This window comes from Ambystoma mexicanum, chromosome 10 (assembly GCF_040938575.1).
Source record: "Ambystoma mexicanum isolate Mex_15411 chromosome 10, UKY_AmexF1_1, whole genome shotgun sequence".
NCBI classification, from domain to species: Eukaryota; Metazoa; Chordata; class Amphibia; order Caudata; family Ambystomatidae; genus Ambystoma; species Ambystoma mexicanum.
Genome location: NC_090932.1, coordinates 928,633,248 through 928,650,280, shown reverse-complemented (window position 1 = coordinate 928,650,280; position 17,033 = coordinate 928,633,248). Strand labels below are relative to the sequence as shown.

Genomic DNA, 17,033 nt, shown 5'->3' with positions numbered 1-17,033 from the left:
CCCACGAGCAGCCCAGCACCGATCTCATTCCCTCTCCCTTCTGCACTTGCACTTTCTGAACACTCTCAAGGCATAGTAGGTTTGTTTTCCCCTCCCCACTGTATTTGAAATTTATTTTTTATGTATTGTATTTGTTTCTCATCCCCCCCCCGCCCCAACCCCTGTTGCCCTGTGTGTGCTTTGAAACAGTATTTACTTCATGTTTAATCGTCTAACAAGCGAACAATAAATGAATAAACAATAAATACATTTAGCGTACCATATACTCTAAAATGTTAGTGCCACAATAATAAAGTGATCGCAAAAAAAAAGTTTGTGCCGCGAGATTTTCGCTTTTCCTTTGGCCTGTTTGTGCTGTTGCCTTTTTCCTGCCCCCTCGGGTTTGGAATTGCCCTACATGGAAAGCCCTTTCCTTGACAAAGTGGCAGTCTGTCCATAACGATGTGGGCACTTGGTCTGTCTGGATCCAGTTCACATACATGCCAAAGTGTGTATGTTGCTGGGCAGAAGTGATAGCCAGGCGCTGTCCATGATGGAACCAGCCCCTTCCAGTTTGAATGGTGTAAATCCTTACAATTGGTGGGCTTGGGGTGACTTCATTCTGGATAAAAGGAGGATTCCTGCAGTCATTCAACAGATCATCTTTGGAGCGGAAAAGTGAGAATGACCGTTACAGTTGACGACCAGTATTACCTTCAGTCAAGTCAGGTGAAGCACTGCTCCTCTCTCCTGATCTCAAGAAGGCCCTCATCAGTGCTTTGGCCCATGGACTGGTGGGACCAACCTGTCCCAACCTCTGCTCGAGGATCAGTGACTGCTGACCACCCAGTGGCTTTATCAGCTCTCTGCTGGGCTACCGTGCTGCAAAAGTCACTGCTCTGAGTTCAGCCTTGGTGCTTTGCAGGACTTCAACTTGTGGAACATGTCGCATGTCCCTGCCGTTTGAACTTCCAGCCTTGCCATTAGTAAACACAGGCTCTAACCTCGAACCACTAGGTCTTGATTAAGAAATCTCAGCTTTTTGCATTATGACATTGTGGTCAAAGTTGTAATGGATGAAGATTCATCTGGGAACGTCCGGGCTGAAGAGAAGCTGTGCAGGGCCTGCTCATTTGTTCTGGCCTCAAGGATCACTGGTTGCTGCTGATCATGGTGACTTCTGCTGAAACCAGTCTTCTTAATGTCCCGGGGTTTCCTGCTCCATGGAGGTGCCAAGGTTGTCCAGTCTCCAGAGCCATCTCGTCAGGTTCTGGAACCGGTGACTAGCCAAACCCGAATCTGAAAGTGACCTGCACCTTAGGCCTCTGGACATTTGCTCACAGGACCAAGCCTAGAAGTAAGTGGGCCCAGCGGATTCAGGAACGCCTGAAGTGCCATGTTCTTTCTAGAGAGGGGCGCCTGCTACCTTTTTTGTATCCCTCCAGTGATTGCTGAAGAAATGGGTGTAAGGTGATTGAGAGGTGGGTGACTTTGCATACCTATTCCTACCACCGACCCTAAGGTTGCATTGGTGTAAAGTCCTGACCTTATCTCTTCCTTGCCTGAATAAGATTTGTGGTGTTAGATCCCTGCTGGGCTTCCCCTAGAATGGTGGGATTGGGAGAGAGCCTAGTAAGAACTTTACTTACCTTTTTATTCGACTTCTGAAACATTAACCTGCAACTGTTAGCTTTGGAAGCTCTCGTTCACAAATCCCATATTCAACTCTTCTGCAAGGTACATATAGTGGAACGGGTGACCTTTGGGTACTTGGCCCGAATACCTAGCAGGGCTGGACTTAAGGATTGGAGAATTTACTCTAGGTTTTCTTGTGGGTGTTCTGTTTTCTACCAATTTACTCACTTGTCTCCAGCTGGTTCTAACTTGGCATTTGCTCTGTTTATCATTTGCTAAGCAACATGGTTGCTTAGTTTTGCTCTTAATGTTGCTTGTGATTGCCTAACTGTTTTAAAGGTAAAGTGTTGATTTTCTGATAACAGAGCCCACAAAAAGGGATGTGTATACTAGTAATTGTGTTACAATACTTACATGAGGTTTTATTCGCTTGGTGTATTTAAAGCCCTAATAAATTATATATTTTTATACATGTTCTTTCAAATGTATTTTGTCTTCCAATGTATTGCTAATCTTTGACGTGTAATTTCTACCATCGGCTGCTTCGTAAAACTTTTTTCGACATAGGGTGCCCTGCGTCGATGGCGTTGAGTCGGTCCCTCAAAGGCCTCTGTCGAGGGTGACATCATCGGATGTTATAAGTAGCACGAAAGGCGCCCGTTGGCCTCAGTTTCGTTTTTCCACAGACGTGTTTGCTTCGTGAAACTTGGCGCACCTCATACTTGTGAAGTATTTGTTGTTGTCTTTGTTGGCATGTCTTCGTCTTCCACTCCGACGGCCCCTCAATCCGGCTTCAAGAAATGCAAGGAAAGCGGTTCCAAAATGTCCATTACAGACCCTCATTGAGTCTGTCTGTGGTGCCTCGGTGAGGTCTACGAGATGGCTACGTGCTCCAACTGCCAATCCATGACCGGAAAGGGCTTGCGGGAACGAAAGGGGAAGCTTCAGGTAGGTAGGGTGTCCAAACCCGATAAGTCATTACCTGCTGGGCCTTCGACGGATGAGTCGAGAGGAGACTCTCCTCGGCGGAAGAAGGCTAAGCGTTCAAGGTCTCGTAATGGTGCCCGTCACTCTTCGTCCTCATCGAAGTGCTGGAGGAGAAGGCACAGTCGGTCTCCTTCCTTGATGTCTTTGTCAGGCAGCACCCCGAGAGGGTGACATGCCTGTTCAAGAAGTTGACACCAGCAGAGTGGGAAGTTATCCGTGTGGAGCTGCTTAAAATCTTTGAGAAACAGGGCAGGGCTCCATCTGCGCCTTCTGTGAAAGCTGGCAAGGAGCAGTCTCGGCTAGAAACCCGTGCGCCCTCGAGCCAGAGTAAACGGCATGATCCCCATCGAGAGCCCTTGAGGCCTCGATAGGACAAGGTGTCAGAGGATCACTCATGTCATAGGTGAACGGTCAAGGTCGTCGACGCCTTTGAAGCCCTCGGCACCAAAGCCGCCGAAGGAACCCATCAGGTCCTTGACCCATGTCAGGCCTTAGACTCCATTATCGACATCGACACCAAAACCATTGACGCTGAAACCGTTGAAGCCGGCGGGACCAATTATGTCAGTTCAGCCCACAGGGCCTCTGAAGCCGCCGAAAAAGACACTGGCTAAGTCAAAGTCGACCCCTTTGACTGTTTCGAAGCCTCTAGGTTCCACACCTGAGAAATGTTTGGCCCCTCTACCGATAAAGGATTTTTTTTTTTTAAGTCCCTCACTTCAATTTTTGAGGAGGAGGAGCATTCTGATGAGGAAGAGGTCCCTTTTGATCTCCAGTATGGGACCGCTAAAGTGCCTGAATGTCTAATTTCAAAGGAGAGTAGGATGCAAGATCTTTGTGACACTTTGCATAATGCTAGTGGTATTGACGCCTCTCCTGAGCTGCAGTTCAGCAAGCCAGAGCCAGGGGAGCATGCATGCTGACTCCTCCTACCGGCAACTTATATCTAGAGTTATTGACTATTTGGGCTGGTCTAGACCTCCAGTGCATTTTGATCAGGATGATCTCACTGACATTTTGGATCAGGGTCTGCCTACAGATCCTGTGTTAACTTTTCATTAGGCTCTTCAAAAAAGGGTGGCCAGAAATTGGGAGATCCCGGAAAATAATCCGGTGGTGGACACATCTCTTACAAGAAAATACTGCCCTTTAAGTAGCGACCCCAGCTACCTGTCCCAACACCCCAATCCTGAGAGTCTGGTGGTCCTCTAAGAAGACAGCGTACCCTACTATTCCTCCTGATAGGGACGATGAGTGTATTGATGGGCGCGTAAGGTTTTTTTTTGGCTAGGAAGCCATGCAAGTCCCTCTAGTCTGGGTTGGATACTGCAGATAGCATCGGCAGGTCCATGGCTACGAGCACCGTGATGCGCAGATTTGCGTGGTTGCGGAAGTCGGGTTTTGCACATGATGTGCAGGCTCCTCTTCTCAACATGCCGTTTGACAGATCTCACCTTTTTGGCAGCAAGGCTGACAAGAGTTTTGAGAAGTTGCAGACCTCTAAGGCAGCAGCCAAGTCTTTTTAGGTGCTGCTTTTAGGCAACCTCAGCCTTTTCGTCCTAGCGGACAACCTTGGAGGGGTCGATCTTTTCGTTACTACTCCTCATTTGGAAGGGCGAGAGGAACGGCCAGTCAGAGGCCAACACAAATGGCCTCGTGGTGCACGAGGTAGAGGTGCCAAGCCAGTTCAAACTGCAGCCTCCCTGCATCGGCATCTGCAGCACCCGCTTCAAAACCGCTCTGATGGATTGCGTCATGATTCTCTTCGCCTGTGGGGGGGGAGGGGGGCAGACTGTCTCAGCATCTCGACGGATGGTGAGCCATTACCTAAAATGCTTGGTCTCTGGATACAATAGCCCACGGTTACTGCCTTCCTTATGTAAAGAAGCCTCAGACCAATCCACCGGAGAAACCCTCTTTGAGGATTCCCGATCCGCTCCTTGTGCAGGAAATCTTAAACCTGCTGGAGAAAGGTGCTATAGAACCTGTGCCTTTAGCGGAGAGGAACAAGGGTTGGTATTCCCCATATTTTTGATCCGCAAGAAAGATGGAGGACTGAGACCCATCTTGGACTTGAGATACTTGAACAAGTTCCTCGGGAAGGACACATTCTAAATGTTCACTCTTTCTCAGATCCTTCAGGCCCTCCAATTGCAGGATTGGTTGGTGTCATTGGAACTTCAGGATGCTTATTTTCACTTGCCGATGCATCTCAAGCACAGGAAATACCTGAGTTTCACCGTTGGCGGCATGCACCATCAGTTTTGAGTCCTGCCATTCGGGTTGACCTCCGCCCAAGATGTTCACCAAACTGATGGTGGTAGCGGCAGTGCCTCTCGGGAGAGGGGGATTCACGTCTACCCCTACCTGGACGATTGATCAAGGCATGTTCCATGCTGGGCTTCTTGAAATTGAGGGAGAAGTCCCAGATGACACCTTCCCAACAGCTCCAATACACCGGGGCTTTCTTAGACACGTCCCTGCGAAAGTGCTCGCCACCCACAGTGAGGACTCAAGACATTCTCCAGATGGTGACATAATTCCATAATGCCCAGTCTCCCAGCTTTCGAATTCTCGAGGTTGCTCGTCCTCATAGCATCCTGCATTATTCTGGTGCCAGTGGACTGCCTGCAGATGAGGTCCCTTCAGTGGGCTCTCAGAAAGCAATGGTCCCAGTTCTCGGGATGGATGTCAGACCAACTTAAGATCCTGACCAAAGTCTTTCAGCATCTTCTGTGGTGGGCCTGCGAGGAAAGTATTCTGAAGGGAGAACGTTTTTGGCAACCATGGCAGGAGATCACTGTAGTGACGGACGCCTCACTCACACGGTGGGGAGCTCATGCCAACGATTTGACTGTCAGCAGTCCTTAAACTACACATCAATCTTTTGGAGCTGAGAGCAATTAGATAGCGCTGAAGGCTTTTCTGCCATATGTGCGGTGAAGGCATGTCCTGATAATGAGGGCCAATACGGTGGCCATGCACTACCTCAACATGAGAGGCACTGTGCAGAGACGCATTGCAGCTCTGGTATTGGGCTATTCAAGAAGGAATCTACCTGTTGGCAGTTCACCTAGCCAGGGAGGAGAACCTCCTGACGCTCAAAGCAGGCATAACACGGTCTCCCATGAGTCGGTGTTAGCTCAGAAAGTCCGTCAAGAGATATTCACCCTTTGGGGAACCCCTCAAGTGGATCTGTTTGTGACCGGGGTCAACCAGAAGTGCGAGCAGTACTGCTGAAGGGAATTTTTTCTGAGAGGAGCTCTAGGAGATGCGTTCATGGTGGATTGGGAATTCCCACTGCTTTATGCTTTTTCCCCAGTCCCCGTCATTCCTCAAGTAATCAGGAGGTTCAGATGTTTTGAGAGCCAATTGGGCCAGCAGAACATGGTACCTGGACCTTCTGGACATGTCCATCCTTCCCCTGATACATCTTCCAGAAAGAGAGGATCTTCTCTCGCAAGAGGGGGGGTCGGGTTCTCCATCCAGACGTCAACACACTCAACCTTCAGGCTTGGTTTCTGAAAGGTTGAGATGCAAGGATTGGGACCTCCCGGATGACGTGACGGAGGCGTCGCTTTCGGCCAGAAGGCCAGCAACAAAGTCTATGTACAGTTGCTGTTGGAATACGTTTTGTGACTGGTGCAGGGAAAATAATGTTGATCCTTTTCAATGTTCGACCGTAAATGTTCTATCCTTTCTGCTTTCCTTAGCACACAAAGGTCATCAGGTTGGGACCATTAAAGGTTACCTGGCAGCGCTTTCCATCTTCAAGCGCTCATCTGAGGAATGCTCCTATTTCAAAATCCCAGTGGTCACTCAATTTCTAAAAGGGCTCATGAATGTGTTCCCACCTTCTGCTTTTCAGGTTCCAGTTTGGGATCGCAACCTGGTGTTAAAATGTGTGCGCCATTTGAACCCTTGCACACATGTCCGTTGAGGTTATTAACCTTTAAGACAATACTATTGGTTGCTCTAACATCTGCACGTAGAGTGAGCGAGTAGCAGGCGCTTTCCTCTAAGCCACCCTTTACTATATTCCACAAGGACCGGGTTGTGTTGAGGGTTAGACCCAACTTCCTACCTAAGGTAGTTTCAGACTTTCAATTAAGTCCGAAAATTGTGCTGCCAGCCTTTTATCCTCCTCCGCATCCTAGCAAGGAAGAGGAAAGGCTCCATAGGTTGGACCCTAGGAGACCATTACGTTTTTATATTTCCAGGAGGTTCAAGCTGAGAGTGGATGACCAGCTCTTTGTAGGGTATAATGGACACAAATTAGGACAGACTGTTAACAAACACACCTTGTCTAGGTGGATCATCCTCACTATTTCTGAATGCTACAGATTGGCAGGCAAGGACCCTCCTGTGGGTTTACGTCCGCATTCCACCAGGGGCATGGCCTCGTCGACAGCCCTGCAAAGGCATCCCTATTAAAAGCATCTGTGATGCTGCAACGTGGTCATCAATCCACACGTTTACTAAGCGTTATTCTCTGGATAATGCCCATGCTCTGTATGTCGCTTTTGGTAAGGCAGTGCTTTACTCTGACCTTTAACTCTTTGCACATTAAATTCTTCACCCTCCTCCAAACATGGATACTGCTTTTGGAATCCGTCAAAGATGAGGAATACGTTGGAGGGCACAATCCAATCGAAGAACAAGTTACTTAGCAACTGGTAACGTTCTTTCGACTGGATGTTCCTCCAACGTATTCCTCATCGCCCTCCCAACCTACCCCGCTGTACAATTTCCTTTTATTACAGCTTTCATTCCAACAAGGCTGAGTACTGTCCTGTCCGTTGTTATGGGCATTTTTGCTAACACGAGGGGAGAGTGGGGAGTGCGAAACGGAACTGAGGACAACGGGCACCGCGTGTGCTACTTACATCTGATGACGTTACCCTCGACCGAGGACTTCGAGGGACATCGACTCGACGCAGGGCGCCCTCTGCCGAAAGGTTTTCGGAAGCAGCCAAAGCTGGACATTACATGTCAAAGATGAGTAATATGTTGGAGGAACATCCATTCAAAAGAACGTTACGAGTTGGCCTAGCTTGTATTATTGGCATGCTCTGTGTGCGTCTCATTGTAGCCCTAGACGACTTTCACACCCTCCCGAGTCTAAGCCTTACTGCTGTGCTACCCTATCTTGATCAAGTTTGGCTAGGCATGGTCTTCTCGCTGTTCATTATAGTAGGATGGCCTTGCTGAATCCGCCATAGGGTTTATTCTGGAAATCCATCTTGGGTGGTTGGTCTAGAATGATCATAGCGTGGTTTGGTGTTTCATTGGCAGCTCATTGTAAATTATTTGGGTAGTCTTATATAATATATTTCTTCAAATGAGTAAAGCCCAATGATCGATGTTTGGACTGTGTAGAAAACATAAGCAATGACTTATCCAAGACATCGACTGTACATTTCTTTTGTAGTTTGTGCTGGAAGGGGACGGTAGCAAGCTTTTGTGAATGTTTGTCCGAGCGATGCCTTTAGCCTCTGAACAATGCTTACATTTTCACTAGACAATGTGCCAGTTGAAAGGCGGGATACACTAATTATGTGTGAGAGTAACCCAAATAATGAACTGTTGCTATACTATTGTTCATGATTAGTTTATTTATGAACGCCATAACACATCTCCTTGTGCATGAGTGCGTTTTCTGTTTGTTTTGTTTTTTGACATTCTCACTTATCATCTGGTGTAGATGTATTGCCTCATAAAGGACTGGCCACCTATCAAGCCAGAGCAGGCTATGGAGCTCCTGGATTGTAACTACCCAGATCCCATGGTGCGAAGCTTTGCTGTTCAGTGCCTGGAAAAGTACTTGACCGATGACAAATTGTCTCAGTATCTCATCCAACTTGTACAGGTACGGAATACTTTGCGATCAGTAGGATGTGATGCACTCAGTGGTAACCTTTGGGATTCCTGTTAGCCAGTAACAACCAGATAATGTTTTCATGCTAATCTTATTCTAGTAATCATCGGTATAAACCAGTTTACCTGTAAAGCAAACCTGTGCCCTTTCTTCAACTGTCTCATTTGCTTTTCCAATTCAACCTCTTACCTTGCTTTATTAGTATTTTTTCCCAATTTGTTTGTACATATTGTGACAAATCGTTGAATGTCATCATTTGTCCCTGAGGGAGAGCCCCTTCCCATGTGGCCAGGAAGGTGAGGCCGCCACTCGATTATGCCCCTTGGAGGAGGATACTCAGCAGGAGGATCTGCTGGGGAGAGACTCCACCTCTAGAGACAGGGACGACCATTCAAGGGAAACACAGTATTCCCGTACTTCATCACACCCTCCGTCACCCTCCTATCATATACAGCTCTCCAACACCCCACACTTCCATGTATGTGTGTGCAAGATAGGACATCCAACCTCCTTCCTGAGAAGTACTGAGACTAGGAAGAAGAGGAAATTCCCATTTGACATAGACCCAAGGACTGGGACGAAGAATAATTTGTGTTACCCAGAGGAGAAACACAACAGGAATATTGAGACGAGGGGGAAGTGCAAAGCCCTGAAGATCAAGGTGGGAAACAACTACGACCGGTCTAGTCGTCGGGAGAAAGCCAGCGCAAACCAAAAGTTCAAAAGCAACACGGACAACCACAGGAGTCATTCGGGCCCCGGTGGAGCTTCGAGTAGGGGAGCGCAGCAGCACTGACAGGAGACGCTGCAGGCCATGATGGAAGAAAGGAGGACTTGCCTGAAGGCCAGGGAACCGGATGGCCGGTTCCAGAGGTACTGGGAACCGCGTGGTCTGCCAGAGACCCCAAGTCTGGTAAGGGACCAGCATGGTTATTAGGTAGATTTTCCTCCTTGAGTGAAATTCTCCCCACTTTCTGAGTCCTCCAGTACTTTTTGCTGTACTCTTGTTTTTTTTTTTATCTGATTATCCTGAGTGAGTGGGATCCTTTTTCCACACTCACTAGTTCTTTTACTCTCTACTTGGAAACCCCTTTGATCTCTTTTTGATACTTATTAACAGAGTTCTGCTTTCCTCCATGTTTTTGAGCATCTACCTTTTACTATTGCAGCACCCAGCACTTTCTGTGTAGTGTTGATGGAAGCAGCTTGAGAGTTCCTTTTTATTTTACCTGGTTAACTGTTACCAGCACAGGGTGGACACTCATGTGTCACACCTGTAATTTATTTAGTGGGGATCAGCACACCCCACCTTATGTGGAGTGCTGAGGTGGGGAAATATTGTCTCCCTTTTTTCCCTGTTAGTAATTTAGGGTTAAAGTTACAAGTTCATCTGATTTGCTGGTGGCAGTGTGTTTGGGAGATGTAGCATTGTTATGCCTCATCCCCTCTCATAGTGAGACCCCCAGAACCTTTTGCTTGACTTCTGGGCCTTTTTCTTTAAATCCTAAATCCGTGGAGCATTTTCCCACTCCTTCATTCTTATGAGCTCTACCGTTTGTAATTCTGTTCTTTGCTTTACTTTTTCTTTGGAGTCTAATTTCCTCCATATTTCTTTTTAAGGCATCTGCATTTTAAACTTGCAGCAAGCAGCTCCTTATGGGCAGCGTTGCGTTTTCCTTTGAGATTCTTACCTTATCCTTACTTTCTATTGTTCTTAAGGATAGAGAGATACTTTATATCTCTCCTAGAATGTTATACTCTTAAGCGGTTGGCACATCCCACCTTATGTGGAGTGCCAATGGGATACCACATACCCCCTTCTCTCTGCTCCTGTGACTTTTTAGTCACATAAACAACCTTCTAGTTATGGCTGGTGGCAGTGGATGTGTTCTACCGACTATTGTGCTATTATTTTTTACAGCAGACTGTATTGTGCACAATAGGGTCAACTAAGTAATAACTTAGTGGCTTCTTTCTTTTTTCCCCATTTCTAGCGTGGTTGTTCTTTGTTAGCCCTTCTTCCATTCTGGGAGGGGGAGGTCTTTGTGTTTTGCCTTTTTTGGGAACCCTTGGGTGTCCCTTTCTAGGCTCCAGTGGGTCTGGGCAGGCAGGAAGTGGGGGAGGTGTTTTTCACTCCCCTACTCTGTCTGCCTGAGTGCCTGAATGGAACCAGCTCCTACTGGGGGGTGGGGGTGTCTGGCTGTCCTTATTGGACAGCCACCCATCCCTTTCAGTAAAATATTGAGAGAGATTGCAGAGGAGTGTGCGCTGAAACTGAATAGAAGGTAAGGTTCCTGAGGTGAAAGATAAGTTGACCACTGGAAACGGAAGTAACAGAAGAAGACGACCAGAGATGTGTAGGCGTGGACCTTTAGCTCCGCCCCTTCCGACCACCTCTAAAATTAGTAAGTGCGTCTTTTGTCCATAAAGCAAGTTTATTGTACAATGGCTGGGGAGGGGGCTTAGATGACCTCTAAGAGTAAAACTAACGCTGGTCTCTCGAAACCATACAAAGAACGCACATTATACACTCCCCCAGATAGCGTTACAAAGTCATTCTCCCAAACATGATTGGTAGTCCTGTACAGAGAAATCTAAAACCCTCACAATTCATTGGACACAGACATTATAACACAATCCCCTAAAAACGTATAATTACAAAGTTTATATTTTCAACACACCCCTTGACAAAAGCATCTCCATATTTGGTGGCAGCCTTGCCAGACCAACCCCAAAAAATACCTAAGCACATGAAAATGATAGAAAGACGCGTAGCTTCCTTTTGACCCATTTGTTTACTAACCGCTTTGCCCAAACCTGTACAGTGTTCGATTTTTATGACTTCTACGTGGCAGACCTTTTTCTATTCACACTCTGACATCACAATCGTTCTCCTAAAATGTATTTCTACTGGTCTCTGAAAATGCCCCAGCAGAAGCAACCTGCTTCGAACAACCCCATGAATTCACAATTTGCCTGTCTCTTACGAGTTCTCCAGTTCACCAGAGATCAGATCTTCCCTTGCACTCCAGCGCTTTGAGCTATCTGCAAACTGACCGCAGCTACCCCATTGATCAACTTGAAAATCCTGTTCCCCAACTGCTGACGAATACTTTGCAAACCTTTGCCATGATGGTGAAAACACCCTTCTGATTAATCCACAATGTGGAGAACTATGATACACCGATCAATCCCACCTCATATATTTCATCTTTTACTAAATTCACAAAACACTTCTGATAAATGTATACCATTATGTGTGCATTTAATGCCTATTATGATCACCTATCCTGAACGCCATTCATAGAGCTAAACTCCATGTGCACATATTGGTTGCCTGCTTTACCTTAGTGGGGAGGGGGCCTCCGTGCAACAATGTTTCATCGTTCTGTTTCTGCGCGCGTGCATATCTACAAATGTATTGCCTTTACACAAAATAACACAAAGTAACCCAAGTGTAACACTTGTCCCATTTACCTTAAATATTGTAATATTTGTAGCAATTTGCGAAAGTTACAGAAAAAACGATGACATTGACGCCCCCACCACCCCCCGCTCCCCCGCACCCGTCCTGTCACTGGTATGGTGCGCGTAATTCAAACTCTTCAAATTTACCAACATTCCCCCCCTTTAGTTAATCCATTAACTAACAAACCAATTTCAAAATCATCAAGCTCACTATTTATATGGAACAAATCGTCACAACCGATTCTCCCATAACCCTCTGCTAGACAACCCCAATTTGACTCATTAGTTCCGGAATCTATCCATTGTTCTACTCATTCATTCGAACTACTTGGGGAAGGACAGAAACCCCCCTCGCCCCCTTTCAATCATTTCCAATCCGTTTCAGTGCCCATGTGAAGACAATTGGTCCTTTACCTAGCCTTAGACAGGGTGACAAAAAACAAGGCAGTACTCCTAGACATCTGAGTCGAGCAGCATCGAAGACATATCTGACCCGAACAAAAAAGGGTTGGAGAAAAAAATCAAAACAGGTGAAAGTACTTTTAAGATTGTTCATCCACAACGGCATCCAAGAGAAAAGAATCCAAAAAAGTATTGTCCGTAATTACCGCCTCCCTTTCCATGGCCTCCTTCAGAGTTTGCAGTTCAGTAATTGTTTGAGCCAAAGTTCTGTTATTCGAGTCATTAGGAGGCAGATATGTGCAGCACATTTTATGGCACACCCTACCCTCCATAGCTGTTAGGAGGTCTATGATATAACGATTCTGCAGGGCTATAAGACGCAAAGCCCTAAGTTGTTGTTTGATGGCACTGAACGCTAACACAGAGGAATTGACAAATAGTAACAGGTTATCTGAAACCATTTTGCATTGACGGAGGATTGCACGCCTCGGGCCAAAAAAAGTTTCAGTACGGCTAAACAATTGAAAAAGATCGGTAGTGTTGATTTTTTTCGATCTCCTTAAAAGGTCTGTTTCTCCAGAGTCCTGGAAAGTTCATAGATTGTCCATGTCCGATGACACAAGGGATGCAGGATGAAGAGGGCATGGGGGACAAAGGGGGCACAAATGTGGATTCAGACAGTATCAGATGGCTCTGTGGAGCCACAAGGACGGGCACATGCAAAGTGGTGATGCTGCATACTTCTCTCCAGGCTGGAGGTAATTGTTTGTATGAAAAGGGCCATCTAACCAGAATAAATTGAGACTTGCCACCGTATCACCAGCCAAATCAGAAATGCATAGTGGAGCCGCGGTTTTGATTTATGCCCACCGGAGCTTTGCCATTGCTCTTAAAACACTGAAGAAAACATGTTAGTAACCAGATCTTAACAGGTTTTTCAGGCTCCTTGAGCCATGTCAAGAAATTCACATATATTTTCCAAACCTTTCCACATGCCAAATTAGTTTGCTACCCTTTCTTCAGAGTTTTCCACCATCCCTCCAGCCTTGCAACTCATTACCCCTTGTTCCCTTTGTTTTCGAGTATCAGACCCTCAAGGTTAAGCTGCGCTCTTTCCGTACATCGAACAGTTTTACAATCTTCCCCAGTTGAATTTGAACATTCTTCATCATTCAGGATGACAGAATTTGCTACAGATTGCTCCTGAAACTGCTCTCGAACCCTGCATAAGGCTAGGTGCACCAGATAACGTGCATCTGCCACTTCTATCTCATCAGGAATAAATAATCTTGGAACACTAGAGGCATGGGGAACGAGGGAGCAAATTTAACATGACTCAGTCACTCTCTTCCTTCCCACTCTATTAATGTGATGGTACCATATATTATAAGTTACAAAACTGTGTGCATCATTTACATTTTCTAAAGTCCCATCCAAATCATCAGATGCAAAATCATTTGAAACTTTGTTCCATCCATTTTACCCAAATGTCCCAATGTTTCCTCCCCTGTACACATTTTTCATCCAACACATGACCCAAAACGAAAGGAACTCTATCAATTGCTGAGCACATTGTCCTTGTACAACCAATTCCTACTAAAACGAGTCTAAATTTTAAGACAATCTATCAAAACAATTCTTAGGTTTCGTACGCTCTCCTCCCCCCTGTCAGCTGGAACGAACCATGATTCCTTAGATTGTACTTAACTTAATTAGTCGACTCCTGTTCCTCCGGCGTCAGTGGTGGCGTACCGATGTCCCTCTGAACATCATGGAGATGCACCCAAGTTTTGATGCCTTCCACTCTCACAGCCGTAGGAGTGGAGAAGATGACCTTATGGGGTCTGTGGAATCGACGGTCTTTCCCGCGACGGACAAGAGCGAATGAAGACCCTTTAACAAGGGAGGAACAACGGATGCTGATGCTTGTTTGGTCCCACGCTGCCTTCGATCTTGTTTTGCTGATGAGATGTAGTAACATCTGAGGACACAATTCTGAAACTCTTGGTTAAAGCCTTAAGATAGTCCCCAAATTAATTTCCCAGATTTGCTGCTGACTAATGTGCATCAGTACCTATGCATGTGAGTGAGAGAGGTGTAAACATTCTACGACCCGTCACCACCTCATGGGGACTAAGGTGGTGATCTTTTCCAGGCTTATTCCGTAAACAAAATGGTGCTAAAGGAAGGCAGTACAGCCATGACTTTTGCAAATCGGAACACATTTTTAACAATTGAGTTTTCAACAAGCCATTGAGACGCTCCACAAACCCATTGGTCTGAGGGTGGTACACCGAGCACAACCTGTGCTGTATCCCCAAAAGTGAAGTAATTTAAGTGAACAAAGCATTAAAGAAGTGAGTCCCATTATCGTACCTTAACACTTCACAAAAACCCCACCATGTAAATACCTGTTACCAAGAATCTGGCCGCTGATTCGGCACGCAGGGTCCAGCCTCAAGCCATTGGGAAAATGGACACACAACCGCAATTAAATAACGATGGTTGCCTCACTTTTGTACCATATCAATGAAATCAACATGTCATTCCTTAAAAGGACCTGAAGGTCGGGGGTATAAACCCTCTTACCACCCTCATAGTATTTCCTGGATTGAATTCTTTACAGTGTCCAATTACCAATAAACCTACTCACCCGCTCAGAGAGGTTGGGTACAAACCCATTCTCCTGAGGTTCCGCTGCAATTTGTCGCCAAGGAGTATGTGCCGGGAAATGCAGTTGCTCCAAAGCCATAAGCAGCAACTCTACGGGCATCACTACCTTTCCAGTCAGGTCCTGCCTCCACAACAAATCTCTGGGCGAGAGCATACACCCCTTCTTTGCCCATGGTTCCTTTTCCTCCTGGGGTGCTTTTCCCTGCAGTTCAACAATTTCTAACAATGGGACTGGAGTATACTGGACCGGCAATTGTCTGTTGGGACATCATTTGAATTTTTGGGATATCTGGGGGGTGCAAATAAGCTGCATCCTTTGCCGATCGGTCCGCAGCATCGCTGCCAAGTGCTACAAAATCAGTTTTACTAGTATGTGCAGCGCATTTAACAACCCCTTCCTCCACAGGCAATGTTAGTGGGTCAATTAATCGTGAAGACAGCACAACATGCTGGACAGGGGTCCCATCAGATCTTCTAAACCCTCTTCTCTGCCATCTAGATAATCCAGAATGTATTGTTGTGGTAACATACGCAGAGTCTGAGTAGATGGTGACTGCCTTCCACATACTCTCTCACACTTCTCACATATATCTCTCACCGTTTCTACGCCGAGGACACCCAACGCGCTCTCCTTCTCTTCCTTCACCTCTGACCTCCACTGCACTTTCTTCCTGCCTCATGGCCATAAAAAACTGAATGTCTTCCCATTTTCTTTCCCTCAATACTGACAAGACTCCCTCCTAACACTCTCTCCCCACCCCCCCTTCATACACTTCCCCCTTCCAATCTCCCCATCTCGTCCCATGCCCGCAATCTTGGCCTCCAACTCGACTCCTCTTTCCCTTTCAAACCCTATCTCCCTAACCTCTCGCACCTGTCGGCACCACCTGTTCAACATCCACAAGATCCGCTCCTCCCTCACCTTCCACGCCTCTAAACTCCTAATTTCCTCCCTTATTTTCTCCAGCCTTTTCTACTGCTCCTCTCTTCTTTTTGGACTCCCTGTCTCTCACCTGACTCCCTTAAAATCCATCTAACACTCCTCCATCCGTACTCTGTCTTCTTGGTCCTCGTGACTCTATTTCTACCTCACTCTCTCAACTCGGCTAGCTTCCCTTCCTCTCACAATTGAAATTTCAATTCCTCTGTCTTGTCTACAAATCTCTCCATGATCCCGCCCCCCTATCTTTCTTCCCACCTCTCATTTTACCACCCCCCCCGCTCTCTCCGATCCACCAATCTCTACCTTCTCTCTCTACCCCCTGCCCCTTGTGCCAGCTCATGCTTCCGCTCCTTCCAACTCTTGGCCCCCCTCCACTGGAACTCCCTACCTCTCTCCATCTGCTCCTCCCCCGACTACTCGTCCTTCCGCTCCTCTTTGAAAATCCTTCTTCGCCACTCCCCTCCCTGACTCTCCTCACCCACCCCCTTCCCCTAAAACCCCCTCTTCCCCCTCTTCCAACTGATAACACTGGACACTGCTACCAAGAGGCGTAGGAGGCCATCTGGGGGTACTCCCCCCGGCTCCCCCCTTTCTCCCACCCCGCTGACCTTGAACCTGACTCTCGTACCCCTTAACCTTCCTCTGCATTTATTTATTTATTTATTTTCAAATTTGTTTATTGGCGTTTTCAATAATATCAAACAAGTTGTGTGCAATAGAGCCATTCTCAAATAGTTATAAACGTATGTTTAACTTAACGTCAAAAAATTACAAATACAAAACAACCATAACTGTCTCCATATTCTGTCCGTTTCATATATCTTTAACTGTTTTGGGGGGAGGGTGGGAGCGAAGGGGAACCATCTGGCAACTTCAATAGGGGGAGGGCTTCCGCAAGGTCTCTATCCTCTGCAGTACTTCCGCTGCTGCTGTCTTTATGACAGGTCCCACATGGGCCTGGATTGAGTTCCAATTCAGGGGGGTTTATCATCCGAGGGGTGGAACATGTGTCTGGTGAGTTCCTTCCATGCCTCGAGTGACATACTAGAGTCATCCGTGGATCTGGCC

The 17,033-nt window shown here is 46.7% G+C and overlaps 1 protein-coding gene across 1 annotated transcript in view; it reads left to right on the top strand.

The window, feature by feature from the left end:
* Window positions 1–17,033, top strand: part of PIK3CA (phosphatidylinositol-4,5-bisphosphate 3-kinase catalytic subunit alpha) — a 1,010,697-nt gene that overhangs the window by 404,769 nt on the left and 588,895 nt on the right. Inside the window, exon 11 of the mRNA XM_069618695.1 lies at window positions 8,306–8,470. Coding sequence (XP_069474796.1) covers window positions 8,306–8,470 — 165 coding nt within the window. The remainder of the gene's footprint in view (window positions 1–8,305; window positions 8,471–17,033) is intronic.